This window comes from Chelonoidis abingdonii, chromosome 23 (assembly GCF_003597395.2).
Source record: "Chelonoidis abingdonii isolate Lonesome George chromosome 23, CheloAbing_2.0, whole genome shotgun sequence".
In the NCBI taxonomy this organism is placed as follows: domain Eukaryota; kingdom Metazoa; phylum Chordata; order Testudines; family Testudinidae; genus Chelonoidis; species Chelonoidis abingdonii.
In genome coordinates this window covers 8,739,713-8,752,303 of record NC_133791.1, presented here as the reverse complement: position 1 = coordinate 8,752,303, position 12,591 = coordinate 8,739,713, and the positions used below count along the sequence as shown (strand labels likewise).

At 54.9% G+C, this 12,591-nt stretch overlaps 1 protein-coding gene across 8 annotated transcripts in view; it reads left to right on the top strand.

Moving 5' to 3' along the window:
- AGRN (agrin) overlaps positions 1-12,591 on the top strand; it is a 221,549-nt gene that overhangs the window by 192,732 nt on the left and 16,226 nt on the right. For 6 of the 8 annotated variants that reach the window (XM_075060217.1, XM_075060216.1, XM_075060219.1 and 3 more), the window contains 10 exons: positions 321-440; positions 1,871-2,218; positions 3,747-3,939; positions 4,941-5,156; positions 5,502-5,731; positions 6,255-6,389; positions 6,529-6,625; positions 7,121-7,285; positions 9,226-9,337; positions 11,651-11,662. In XM_075060217.1, coding sequence (XP_074916318.1) covers positions 321-440; positions 1,871-2,218; positions 3,747-3,939; positions 4,941-5,156; positions 5,502-5,731; positions 6,255-6,389; positions 6,529-6,625; positions 7,121-7,285; positions 9,226-9,337; positions 11,651-11,662 — 1,628 coding nt within the window. The remainder of the gene's footprint in view (positions 1-320; positions 441-1,870; positions 2,219-3,746; positions 3,940-4,940; positions 5,157-5,501; positions 5,732-6,254; positions 6,390-6,528; positions 6,626-7,120; positions 7,286-9,225; positions 9,338-11,650; positions 11,663-12,591) is intronic. The other 2 variants (XM_032779973.2, XM_075060215.1) reach the window with 1 other exon arrangement.

The following is a 12,591-nucleotide window of genomic DNA, read 5'->3' as shown; positions in this document are numbered from 1 at the left end:
GAGAGCTGTCCCGCGGGTCTCTGCCGATGCTTCGTGGTGGCGTCATCTGCCTGGAGGGGGTGGGAGAGCCAGGGGGCTGGAGCAGCCGCAAACCCAAAGAAATGGCAAGAGCCGGAGGGCAGGAAAGGGTCTCGTTAAAAACACTGAACGCCAGGTCTTTTGTTCACCAACTGCAGCAGGCGTGCCAGGGGGAGGGCTGCGGCGGGGAAGGGAATGAAAAGCATCGGGTGCTTCAAGCGCATAGCGTGAAAGGGACGAAGGGTGGGAGCTACCCTGTCCTCACTCTATGCCTTTCCCTTCCTCCTCCTGGGTGTGAGCAGCCACCTCCTACACAGCGGCTGACGTGCAGAGGGCCCTGCTCAAGCAGATCAGGGCCTCTAAGAAGAGGACCATCCTCGTGAAGAAGCCTCAGGAGGATCACATCAAATTCATGGATTTTGGTGAGCACTTTACACCCTCAGTCTGCCTGTGTCGCTCGCTCTCTCTTATCCTCCCTGCTTCTGTCCTCGGCTGGTACTTGTCCTCTCTGACAGAAGCCCGTCCAACACACCTTGTCCTACAGAAGACGTTTCATCCGCAGAGACCATAATGCTCAGCTTCGCCAGGGTGGCGCTGGTCTCCGGGACACACTGGGAGCTGTGTTCTGCCCAGCTTGGCTCCTTGGGAACCGCCGGGCTCCCTTAGCCTGAAAAATCACATCCGGACCCCAGTTCACTGTCAGGTCAGATCCTTGGCCAGCGTGAATCTGGGCAGCTCCCTTGAGTGCTGATTTACACCAGCTGAGGGTCTGGCCCTTGTCTCCATTTCTTCTCCTACTGCCTGTGCATGGAACCGAAACCCCCATGTTATAATCTGCTTGCCCCCGCCACCAAAGAGGGTCTGCAGCCCCGGCCATCGTCCTGCTCCCTGCGCTCCCGTGAGGTTGGGTGCCATGTGATACTGCAGCGCAAGGGCTCAGGTGACAGGGCTTGATTGCCCACAAAATCGTCAAATGCCCCATCGCTGCTGTCGCCTGGTAACCGCAGGGTGAGGGGAGTCAGCTGGGCAGCTCCATGGGTCTGAACAATCAATTTCCTATTGATCTGCCAGAGAATAGCCAAGCACAAGCAAGTATTGATGTCGCGTGCAGTTCAGTTTGATTAGGGAGCATATTTAGTGTGATTAGCACTGATGTACTTCAGTGACAGCCACTCTGCAAAGACCCCAGATAGGCTAGACAGCTGCCAGGGCCACCCACCTGCCAGCTCATGCAGCGAGTCCCCGGATACCCAAGGAAGAGCTGTTAGTCAGAGGAGAAAGGTATGGGGAGAGAGGTGGGCCATGGGAGAGGGGGTGGGTGGGTGGGTTGAGCAATGAGACTGATTTTTCTCCAGCTTCACACTACAGTGAATGCACTGTTCCGTCTACAATATCANGTGGGTTGAGCCATGAGACTGATTTTTCTCCAGCTTTTCAATGCAGTGGAATAGATGGTTCTTTGACCATCATCTCTTGTAATGGTTCATCCAGGCCCAATGGAGGGCAGAGGATGCTACTTTCTGAATGAACCAACCCTTGTAAGGGGGTGGGAAGACTCAGGATCAAGACTCGGCCCCACTGCAACCCCTGAAAAACCATTAATCTCATGTTACAGGTGGGGAAACTGAGGCATGGGCAGGTAAATGATCTAGCCCAAGTTCATTGTCAGACCTAGGAATAGAACCCAGGAGTCCTGACTCCTAGGCACCTCGCCTCTCTAACTTCTCTACCTCACTCTGAAAGCTGGGAATTGAACCCAGGAATCCGGCTCCCAGCCCTCTACCTTCCCCGGGGATGCCAGCTGGGTGCCAGGTTCCTCCTGAGAACCAATCCACCCCTTGTTGTGTTCCAGACTGGATTCCCAGGCTCTTCACCACCACCACCACCACCACCGCCACCACCATGGCTCCTATCACCACCCGGAGGTTTACCGCCCCCACGGCTGCCCACATCCTGCCCCCAGAGGCTATGGAGAGGCCCAGCACCAAGATGACAGGGCCCGCCACCACCAGGAGACCCACCACCAGCACCGTGCCAGCCACCACCTGGAGGAAGCCCACGCGCCAGCCCCCTGCCACCAAGAAGCCGGCCCGGCCCTGTGACTCCCACCCCTGCCTGCACGGCGGCACCTGCGAAGATGACGGGAAGGAGTTCACCTGCAGCTGCCCTGCAGGGAAAGGGGGCGCGGTCTGCGAGAAATGTAGGTGGCTCCCTGTCTGTGGGGAGCAGTGAATGAATGCCAAGGGGCCTGATTGTGAGGTGCTAAGCCCCAGGAGCCCTCAGTGACCCCAGCTGGAGATGGACGGGGGGCAGGGTGGGCACAACCCCATGATTCCCAGTGAATAACAGTGATCTGGATTTGTGTTAGGCCCAGCCAACTTGCGCACGCAATGGGGCACCCAGACCAGGCAGTGTGCGCGCAAATGACTGCAATTAGCTATTTGCATGCACAGTTGTGCATGCATCATGCGGGACAAACACCTGTCTGGAATGGTCTAGTTATTACGTAGTCCTGCCTTGAGTGCAGGAGACAGGACTAGACGATGAATTGGCCACTCATTGTCTTTTGCAAATCAGGCCCAAATTGAAAACCATCTCCCTCTTCATCCCCTCTGCCCCCACAACGGCACTGCAGGCTGGAGGAGGCTAGAAATGCCACACGGGAACAGGCCAGTGGTCCCTTTAGCCCCATGTCTTGCTCTGTTCAAAACAGGCATGACACTCCCTGTGCAAGGCACTTCCTTAGAAAGACGACAACCTTAGTGAGGGGATGCATCTGGAAGTCATTTTTTTCCTGACCCCAGGCAGTGATGCACTCAGAGGCCAATGAATGCTGGGTACGGTCTAGCATAGTGACAGCTCAAAGTGTTTTCTCATAGCACAAGTGGATGCACATGGGTGGTTCAGGACCTATCCCCTAGCACTCTGTGCTGCCCATCAACCTACTCCAAACTGGCTGCATGCTGCAGCCGAAGCTGATCCGTTCACTGACAGCTCAGAATGGCAAATCCATGTCGGGCTGGGGTGCAGGATGGGACTGTAAAGTGTTGATTCCTGGAAATTATTGCCCCTAATGCAGGAAGCTGAGGTTTTCAAAGCCGCTTTTGCATGTGGATATCCAGGCCTGTTAACGTTAATGGGAACTGGCTGTCCAGATCCCTTTGAAAAATCTCAGCTGCACTAAACAAGAACAGGGGTGATAAATGTAGCTCTATCATGTGGGATTCAGGGAGAAGAGAGAAAAATGCTCCGGAGGCTGGAGGGGCTGGGTTATGAGGAACGGGTGCACGCAGCTCAAGGGAATGGGGTAGCTCTCTGAGTGTGTGAAAGGCATCTCTGATCTGGAGGGAGGAGGAGAATTGAGGGGCACCCGCATGGATCTAGCTGGGAGCAATGGGGTGAAATCGAACAAGAGGCAACGTGAGGTAAATATCTGGGAGGTGATGGTAACAGCAAGATTTAAAAGGCTTTGGAGTCATTGCCCTATGGGGGCCCCATCACTGGGGGCGTTGAGCAGTAGGCTGGGTAAATGATCCAGGAGGATGGTGTAGGGGACCGATCCCATAATGACCTGGGGTGAGGCAGGTGAGGCCTAGCATGCCCTTTCCATCTCTGCCCCCTTCCCATGGATGTGCAGGGAGGGTGGTGCTCTCGGACTCACATCTGGGATTGTCTCTCTCTCTCGCTCTCTCCCACTCACCCCGTCCTCTTTCCGTCTGTGCACACAGCCATCAGGTACTTCATCCCTGGCTTTGGCGGGAAGTCGTACCTGGCCTTCAAGATGATGAAAGCCTACCACACGGTGCGCATCGCCATGGAGTTCCGGGCCTCCGAGCTCAGCGGGCTGCTGCTCTACAATGGGCAGAACCGGGGCAAGGACTTCATCTCCCTGGCGCTGGTCAACAGCTTCGTGGAGCTCAGGTGGGTGCCCCTAGCCATCAACCTGGGCCTGTCCCCCATCGGGGGTTACTCGGCGGGGAAGGGAGAGGAGCAGCCTGGCAGCGTGAGCAGGGACCCAGCTCCCCTGCATGTTCCCTGGGTTGCTCAGTCATTGAAAGCACAGATTCGTCTGTCCCTTTTTACCATGCAGGCCCCTCTGTCCAGGGTGCCTCCCAGCCAGGCTGTCCTCAGCCCAAGCTCTCCGCATAACCTCGCCAGCTCCCAGCTCTCCAGGTCACCCGACTGCAGCTGAACAGTCATCTCTTTAAACCCGGCCCAGGGAGGTTTTGCCTCCTACACCCCTTTGGGGGCTGATGGGATGCAAAGCACTGGACAGCTGCAGCAGCAGGGGTCTGAACCCAGCCAGATCCAGGGGCCGGAGTGGTGGGTGGGAGAATGAGGCATTAGTGATCCAGTTGTTAAGATCAGAAGGACCAAAAAGTAAAAAGGATCTTGAAGGAAACAAACACTTCAGCAAAAACAAAACAAAACAAAAAAAACCCAGCAAAACCCAATGAAAACATTTGATTTTCAAAACCTGAACATTTTTGGGGTGTTGATTTTGGGGGTTTATGCTCCTCTCCCTTTTCTAATCCCCGTTTTCTACAGGAAAAGGATGGCGCGAAAGGAGAATCCAAAAATCAAACCTTGTACGTGTGTGGGTTACAAAAGCCAAAATGAAAATTCTGTTTGTTTGAAATGAAACAGTGGCCAGGGGTGCTGCAGATTCTGGACAGTTGTGTGTGAGGGGGTTCTTGGGGAGGCCTATGTAATGAGTCCAGTTTGCCTACCCTAAGATTCCAGAGCCTGTCTGGTGTGTACGAAGATCACATCATCCACCAGTGAAATGCAGCCACCTCTGTGGTAGGAAATGGCAGCTGGGATGTGGTTGCAGCATCTAATTGAGAAGCTGTCCCAGCACCACTTTTCCTGCAATAGCCACGGCGCCACCCCAAGCCCACTGCCCGCCTCCTCCGTTTCAGGTTCAACACAGGATCTGGTACAGGTGTCATCACCAGCAAGGTGCCCGTGGAGCCTGGCAAGTGGCACCAGCTGGTGGTGAACCGGAACCGCCGTAACGGCATGCTGTCGGTGGACGGGGAGCCCCATGTGAATGGGGAGAGCCCGAGCGGTACCGATGGGCTGAACCTTGATACAGATCTGTTCATCGGAGGGGTGCCAGAAGACCAGATGACTGTGTGAGTAGTAGGGGAAGCTAAGTCCGCCCGCAGAACTGCTGCTCCCAGGGTCCTAGTGCTTTCTGCTGGTGGCTTCTGGCAGTGCAGCCGTAAAGGGAAAGTCGGGGGTTGAGGCCAGCACCGGAGTCCTCTTGGGAGAAAAATCTGGGGTGATCTCAGAGCTCAGGGGGCTGGGGGAGCCCCTTCTCCTGGGCAGAGGGGGGAGCGGGTTTGGAGGGGAGGATCCTTGCCTGGAGTCTCTGCAAATGAGCCCAGCCAAAGCCAGGCTACTAGCGCAGATGCCACACGGCCTGTAGCGCCCTGGCCCCGCTGTCTCTCCTGAGTGCCGCCGTCCCGTCCCTTCAGGGTGGCAGATCGCACGTCAGCCACCGCCGGCCTGAAGGGCTGCATCCGCCTGCTGGACGTGAACAACCAGATGTATGACTTGCGGGAGAAGGGCAGTGATGTGCTGTACGGCAGCGGGGTGGGCGAGTGCGGGAACAACCCCTGCCATCCCAACCCCTGCCACCATGGCGCCATCTGCCATGTCAAGGAGGCTGAGATGTTCCACTGCCAGTGTCTCAACGGCTACACAGGTGAGAAGCTGGGGGAGTGACCTGGGCAGCAGGGCATCCCTGGGGGCGGCCCAAATCACGAGTCCCCTTTGCCCGCTCTAAGAGATCCCACGCTTAGGTGATCATGTCCTCACCCGCTACTGGAATGCAGCCACCTCTGGGGTGGGACGTGATGGCTGAGTAGCAGTGCACAGCAACAATGCCCAGTTGGAGGTGAATCCTGAGACCAGGAGCCCGGAGTTGATACTCAGCTGCTCTTAAAAAAAAAAATATATGCCCATAAGTCAAGGCCTCTTGGGTTTTCCTTGACCCAGAAGACAGACCCTCCAGCAGCTTGGCCTACCCCTAGTGCCAGGCAAGGACATCAGTCCATTGCTGAACCAGCCAGTGCAGTCTGCCCCCAGGTGGGTCAGTTAGAGGTAGGCTACAGGGACCGGAAACATTCTTTCCCGGTGCACACACATCTGATGGTACGTGAGCCCAGAGCTTCCAGCCTCACCCCAGCTCTGAGACCCCTCCCTGATGTGCTGCTTTTCTCCCCTAGGTCCAACCTGTGCCGACGAGAGGAACCCATGTGACCCCAGCCCCTGCCACGTCTCTGCCACGTGCCTGGTGCTGCCTGAGGGAGGCGCCAAGTGCGAGTGCCCCATGGGGCGGGAAGGGGAGTTCTGCGAGGCAGGTGGGCTGCGATGGGCCTGGCGTGTAAGGGGAGGGTCTCCGTGTGAGGGGCACCCGCCCCCCTGGCAAGGGGCTTGGAGGGCACAGACCCAAATGGCTTCTCCTCTTCCCATCTCACCCCCTCTTGTTTTGTGACTCAGTGACAGAGCAGGACCAGACCCGGCCATTCCTCCCGGAGTTCAACAGCTTCTCCTACCTGGAGCTGGGCGGGCTGCAGACCTTTGGGCACGAGCTGCAGTAAGGCCACAGAGAAGCTAGTAGGGAGGAGGAGGGGAAGTGTGAGAGGGAGGTACAGGGATGGGGAGGGGACTGAGGACTGTTCCTAAGAAATGGGGAGGAGGGGTTGGTCTCCTCCCCCCCAGGCACAGCACCCCCTATGGCCAATTCTTCACACACTGCTAAGTGGAAGGGGGACCTGGGATGGAAAGGACCCCTCATGCAGATAGCTACAGCTGAGCCATCAGGCCCAGGGAGACTTGGCCCTCAAGGGCTCTGTGCCACTCTGGCCAGAGGCCCTAGGGGCTGGGGGAGGAGGAAGCTGGCCCGTCTGCTGGCCCTGTTGTGTGGCTGAGCAGAGGACACTGCTGCCCAGGGCTGTCAGGCTGGCTGCAGAGACCTTGCGGTGCAGCCCCTCGAGAGGGGATGAAGGGAGAGACTGTGCCTGGGCCTTGCGTGGCAGTAGCCCTGGGGCCGTTGGTTGGGAGGGCGGCACTCATGCCCTCTCTCTCTCAGGGACAAGATGTCCATGGAGGTCGTGTTCCTGGCCAGGAACCCCAGCGGCATGATCTTCTACAACGGGCAGAAGACGGACGGCAAAGGAGACTTTATCTCTCTGGCCTTGCACAATGGCTACCTGGAGTATAGATACGACCTGGGCAAGGGGGCAGCTGTGCTCAAGTACGTGCCCCTAGGCTGCTTGGGGGTGGGGGCGAGGTGGGGGGGTTGAGGCTCCACTTTGAGCTCTCCAAGTGGGTGGGAGAGAACCCCCTATGAAGGGGGCATTGCCTCGCCAGAACAGGCCTCTAGCCCTGTTAGCTGCTGGGGAGGCACAGAAGGGGACCAAGGAATGGAAGGAAGGGTTTGGGGGTTAACTCCAGGACCCCTTGGCTCTGGCCCCTCGCTCGTTGGTTTATGGTGCTCCTTCAAGGAGCAGGGGGAGTGGGAGTGAAAACCGCCAGGCAGTGCTCCTCTTAGCAGGCACCAGGGCCAGACCCACCGCAGGTGGAGAGTGGAAGGTGGGGCAGATCTGCATTAGCTCGAGCTTTAAGCAGCTGGCACGGCCCCTAAGCAAAACCCCAATGGGGCGGTTGGATCTAGTAGCCAAAATGAACAGGACTCACTTTAATCGGGTAACCACACCCCAGCTCATCTCCGGTCCTGCTGATTCTGGCCCTGATTCCCAGACCCAACGGCGATCGTATCCCAGTACCAGCAGAGGAGACTGGTTTGTCCTGGAGATACATGATGTGGCTCTTTCACCAGAGAGCCATTACTACTTCAGACTTCTCTGCCAGCTTCTGGGAGGGGTTGGAGTTCTGCCCACGAGGCAGCCATGGGGTTAAATCGGTCTCCCTCGGTGCTTGCTCATCTTCCACGTTAATAATACCGGGCTGGATCCTTACCTGGTGGGAGTCAGTACAGCCCAACTGATGTCAATCCAGCTCCATCGATGTAGGCCAGCTGAGGACTGGGCCACTTGAGTCCAATGCTTGTCACAGACTGGAGCTTCCCTGGGAAGATTGACTGACACATCTCGAAATACTGATGGGCTCCACTACTAAAAGAGAGGGAGGGAGCGGCTTGGACGTGTCACAGGGAATTGTGCCTGCTGCATTTCGCCAGCATGCCCAGTAGTGTGGGGTGAGCCGAGCCCCATTCAGTATTATGGGATGTTGCAGCCAGCTGTTCTGATGGCTGCAGGACAAAAGCCAGGGACGGCTGGGCTGCTATTTCTCTGTCTCTCTGCTGATTCCTCCAGCTAGGCCATCTTCTGTGTGTTGTTGCTGGTTGAGTCTTGGCGGCTCCTCCTTTGACACACAGCTGGAAGGATGGTCTAGTGGAGAAGGCACTGGACTTCAGGCCAGGAGACCTTCCCACCTCTGCCACAGCCTCACTTTGTGGCTTTGGGCCTATCGCTTGGAGCCAGATTTCTCAAAGGTATTTCAATTCCTAAAGATGCAGAGAGGCACCTAATGAGGTTTTCAAAGGTGCCCAGCCCTGGTAGGTGCCTGATGCCTTGGGTGCTTTTGAAAGTCCCACACCGTGCTTGTGATCGTTTTTAGGAACTGAAATTCCTTTGAAAATTTGGTCCTTAGCAGCCTAAGCCCTGTTCACTTCCATTGAGACTCTCTGGCTTCTCAATGCTTTTTGAAAATAGGTGTTGGCACTCTTAAGCAGCTGAGGGCCAGAGTGCAACATAGCTAGGCACCTGCATGCCTTTTAAAAATCTGGCCCTTAGGCGCTTTTGAAGATGTCACCCTGTGGCCCTCAGTCCCCCCCATCTGTAGAATGGGGAGCAGAATCCTTCCTGTCTCCTGCCCTTGACTAAGCTCCTTGGGGCAGGGCCTGTCACTCCCTTAGCATGTCTACACTGAAGCCAGAGATATGACTGCAGCATGTGCAGACGTACCCGGCCTAGCTAGTTCCCATAACACTGCGCAGTGTCCAGCGCAATGGAGCCCTGGCCAGAGGGTGCCCCCATATTGCAAATAGGAAATACCAACCAGCACAGTCTGTTCTGCCCCTCCTCACCCCCCCCCCTGGTGCATCTGTTGGATGACTTTCACCCCAGCTGTGTTTTTTCACCCCCTTTCTTCCTTGCCAAACCCCATAACCAGGAGCAAGGAGCCAGTCCCTCTGAACACCTGGATTAGTGTGTCACTGGAGAGGAACGGGCGCAAGGGGGTGATGCGGATTAACAACGGCGAGAGGGTGATGGGAGAGTCACCGGTAAGTTGGCACGCCAGTGAGAGCCTAGCCGGAGATGGTCCTCACCCCTACCCAACCTGACACGGTCTGACACAGCCTATCCCGGACTACTTTGTAGCAACTCCACTGATTACAGGGAGACCCACAGGGATGCAAAGCCAGGGGAACAGCGAGAGAGGCAGACCTCTCTTGGAGGAGCCAGCTGGGGCCTCTGCAGCTTAGACAGGTTTCAAATGCATGCCTTTCACAAGCGAAGCGAGTTGAATGGTTCTCAGCTCCAATCATTATTTAGTGGGCATTTTTCCACTTCACACAACTGGGCATGCCTAGTACTCTGTGTTCGGGGAAACCCAGGGAGCAGTGGGGAGGGATGGGGCACCATGCAGCAGGTCGGCGGTACCTTTGCAGAGCTACTGGAGTGAAAATTACAGATCCAGGCATAAATATATTGGCACATGAAGAGAAGGGTGTTTTTGTAAAGTAATTCCCTTCTCTTCATGTGCCAGTTTATTTATGCCTGGATCTGTAATTTTCACTCCATGCATCTGAAGAAGTGGGGTTTTTTTACCCACAAAAGCTTATGCCCAAATAAATCTGTTAGTCTTTAAGGTGCCACTGGCCTCCTCATTGTTTTTGTGGTAGAGTCTCACACGGTTACCCCCTCGGATACTTTGCAGAGCTGTGGCATAAGCTTTCCCCAGGCTGGATTCTAGCCCCAGAGCTCAGACCCGCACTTAGCTGCCCTGGGTGACTAGGGGAATGCCTCCTCCCTGTCAGAGCAGGTCCACTCTTCTTTTCTACCTTTCTTCTCCTGCTCGCCCCACCTGGGGAGCTGGCAGCCCCTTTGCAAGAGGAACATGCCTGATTCCCCAGACACTCACTCTGTGGGTTGTGTCCAGTCAGGCACCCCCAGCTGCAGGTCCCTGGCTGGGTGCAGCTGCAGGTACATGGCCCTTCCTCCACTGGGGTGTAGTGTTAGGGCCAGATCCTGGCTTTGAGAGCCTTTCCTGGTGCTCTGGATGAAGAGCCAGACAGTGCTTTTCAGGGGGAAAGAAAATTGAGTCATTAAAAGCAATTACCATGATCCCACAGATGTCAGCAAATCTGTCCCCACTCTCTCTGCTCTGCTTTCAACCTGGCAGCTTCATTTTTCTGGTTTCTCTCCCCCGCTCCCCTCTACGCTTCTCCCATCTCCCTACAAACAGCCCCACTCACAGCAGGTTAGACACTGACATTCTAACCCACACCGCGGATGCTTTGTGCCCCTTCCTTTCCTCACCCCCGACCTCACCTTTCCCCAGTGAGTGGTTGCTTTTCCAGCATCCCTCCCCTTGTATCAGGAAGCGATGATCCTGAACTTTTTCTGAGAGAAGATCCACTCCAAGTGCTGGTAAACATGCCCCTACGCACGGAATGCAGACTTTCTGATGAAATGAGCGAGGCTGTGTTTTCCACGCATGGTGTCAGGCACAGCCTTTGCCCTGGTCTTGTGTGCAAACGCTATTCCCAGTGGAGGAGCTGGGACAGCAACCCCAAGCTCTGTTCTCCCAAGCAATGGAGAAGTTTCTAAGAATGAAGGATATAAACCTTCCAGTGAAAGAGTCCTTGGTACTGAGGGAAACCTCATCCGATTTGATTGCCTGCTTCGCTTTGGATGTTCTCCTGACATCCACTTATTACCAAAGTCATCTGGGTTTAAAATAAAGATGGGACTGAGTCTCAGGGCTTGGAGCTGACCTTTCATAGGCCTCAAAGGAATTGTGTATGGGTGGTCCATGCCAACCTGTAGTATAGGCTGGGTAGTCCGTGCCCATCTGGACTTAGACTACAGCTTAGAGTGGGCTGTGCCCAGCTGTAATTAAAGCAGGGCATTGTTCCCTCTCTACTGTGCAATCAAGTGGCTGGATTTGTGCCCTTCTTTGTGAGCTCCCCCATGTCAAGACTGACGCCCGTTAAAACGTGGGACCATTATGCACCTGCAGCAGGACGAGAGCTCTTTGATTCCCCCAACACCGCTCTCTCCTCGATAGCAAAGGGGGACACAGGGTGCCCAGGGCTGTCTGATTTCCATAAATGCTCCTTTTAGTCCCTTTTCAAGCTTCCTTTGGTATTAAAGTTGCCCTTTTTAAAGCAGCGTTTAGCCTGGCAGGACAGCAGCACTCCATTCTGCATCTTCCCTGTCTTAATTGCCTGCTAACGAGGGGACGGACATTAGCCAATGTGCTTGCAGCCCTGCGTGCTATGACGGAACCCCACTGATCTCCTGTTTCTCTCTTTCTCTCTCCCTTTTGATTTTCATTTGTATTTTTCCCTCCCCTGCTGTCTGGATTTCAGAAATCCCGTAAGGTAAAGATAAGTATAACCCACCGGGCTTCCATCTCATATGCCATCCACATGTTTTACGTTCCTCCATTCAGACCCAAGTGATCCATGCTCGTCTCCATCCGCTCACCCTCTCTGGCGGACCAGCCCCACTCTGGTTCCTGTAGACTAGACACCATTTTTGTTTCTTTTCCTTCTAATTTCAGTGAGTTCTATTTGAGTTCAACACATTTCAGTAATCCGGTCATTCCTTCTTGTTTTAACTCTGCAAAGTGTTAGTTAGTGATTAATATAATCTCATCTCAGCCGGCCGGCAAACTTCCACTGTTGCATTGTGAATGATAAATGTTGTTAAGTTGCCCACTGTGGGCTTTATGGTGACAGCAAGGATAGAACTCGGATCCTCCTACTCTGAGACCGCGAACTCCTGCTGTGCGAACTAAAAGAGACTCTCTCTATAGTTATTTGCTGTTTGGGGCCTATGACACACAAGTGATCAGTTCTGATTCTGTCCAAGAAGGGGCAGTGGTGACACACATGCCCTAACCAGAGCATGTCGATATTTATTTACAGTAGAACCTCAGAGTTATGAACACCTCGGGAATGTCTCTGCTTCTGCCTGATTGTGTACTTCTGGTTCCAAATGAGGTGTGTGGTTGACCGGTTAGTTCGTAACTCTGGGGTTCTACTGTATTTGAAGTCTCAGGTCACAAACAGACCTAGAGGCTTCCAGTCTCCAGGGCAATCTATCCGGTACCTTCATCAGAACTGAATTCATTTGAAATCCCTTCCTTTTTGCTGGCATGTAAGAATGTGGCAGTCGGACTCAGGGGGAGCGTAGCTCAGACGCACCCTGTTCCTGCAGCTACCTCGCTTTCCCCCAGCCCTTTCAATCCCAGACCCTGACTTGCTGCCGATGTGCATAGAGCACCTCTCCAGCGCTGAAGCATGAA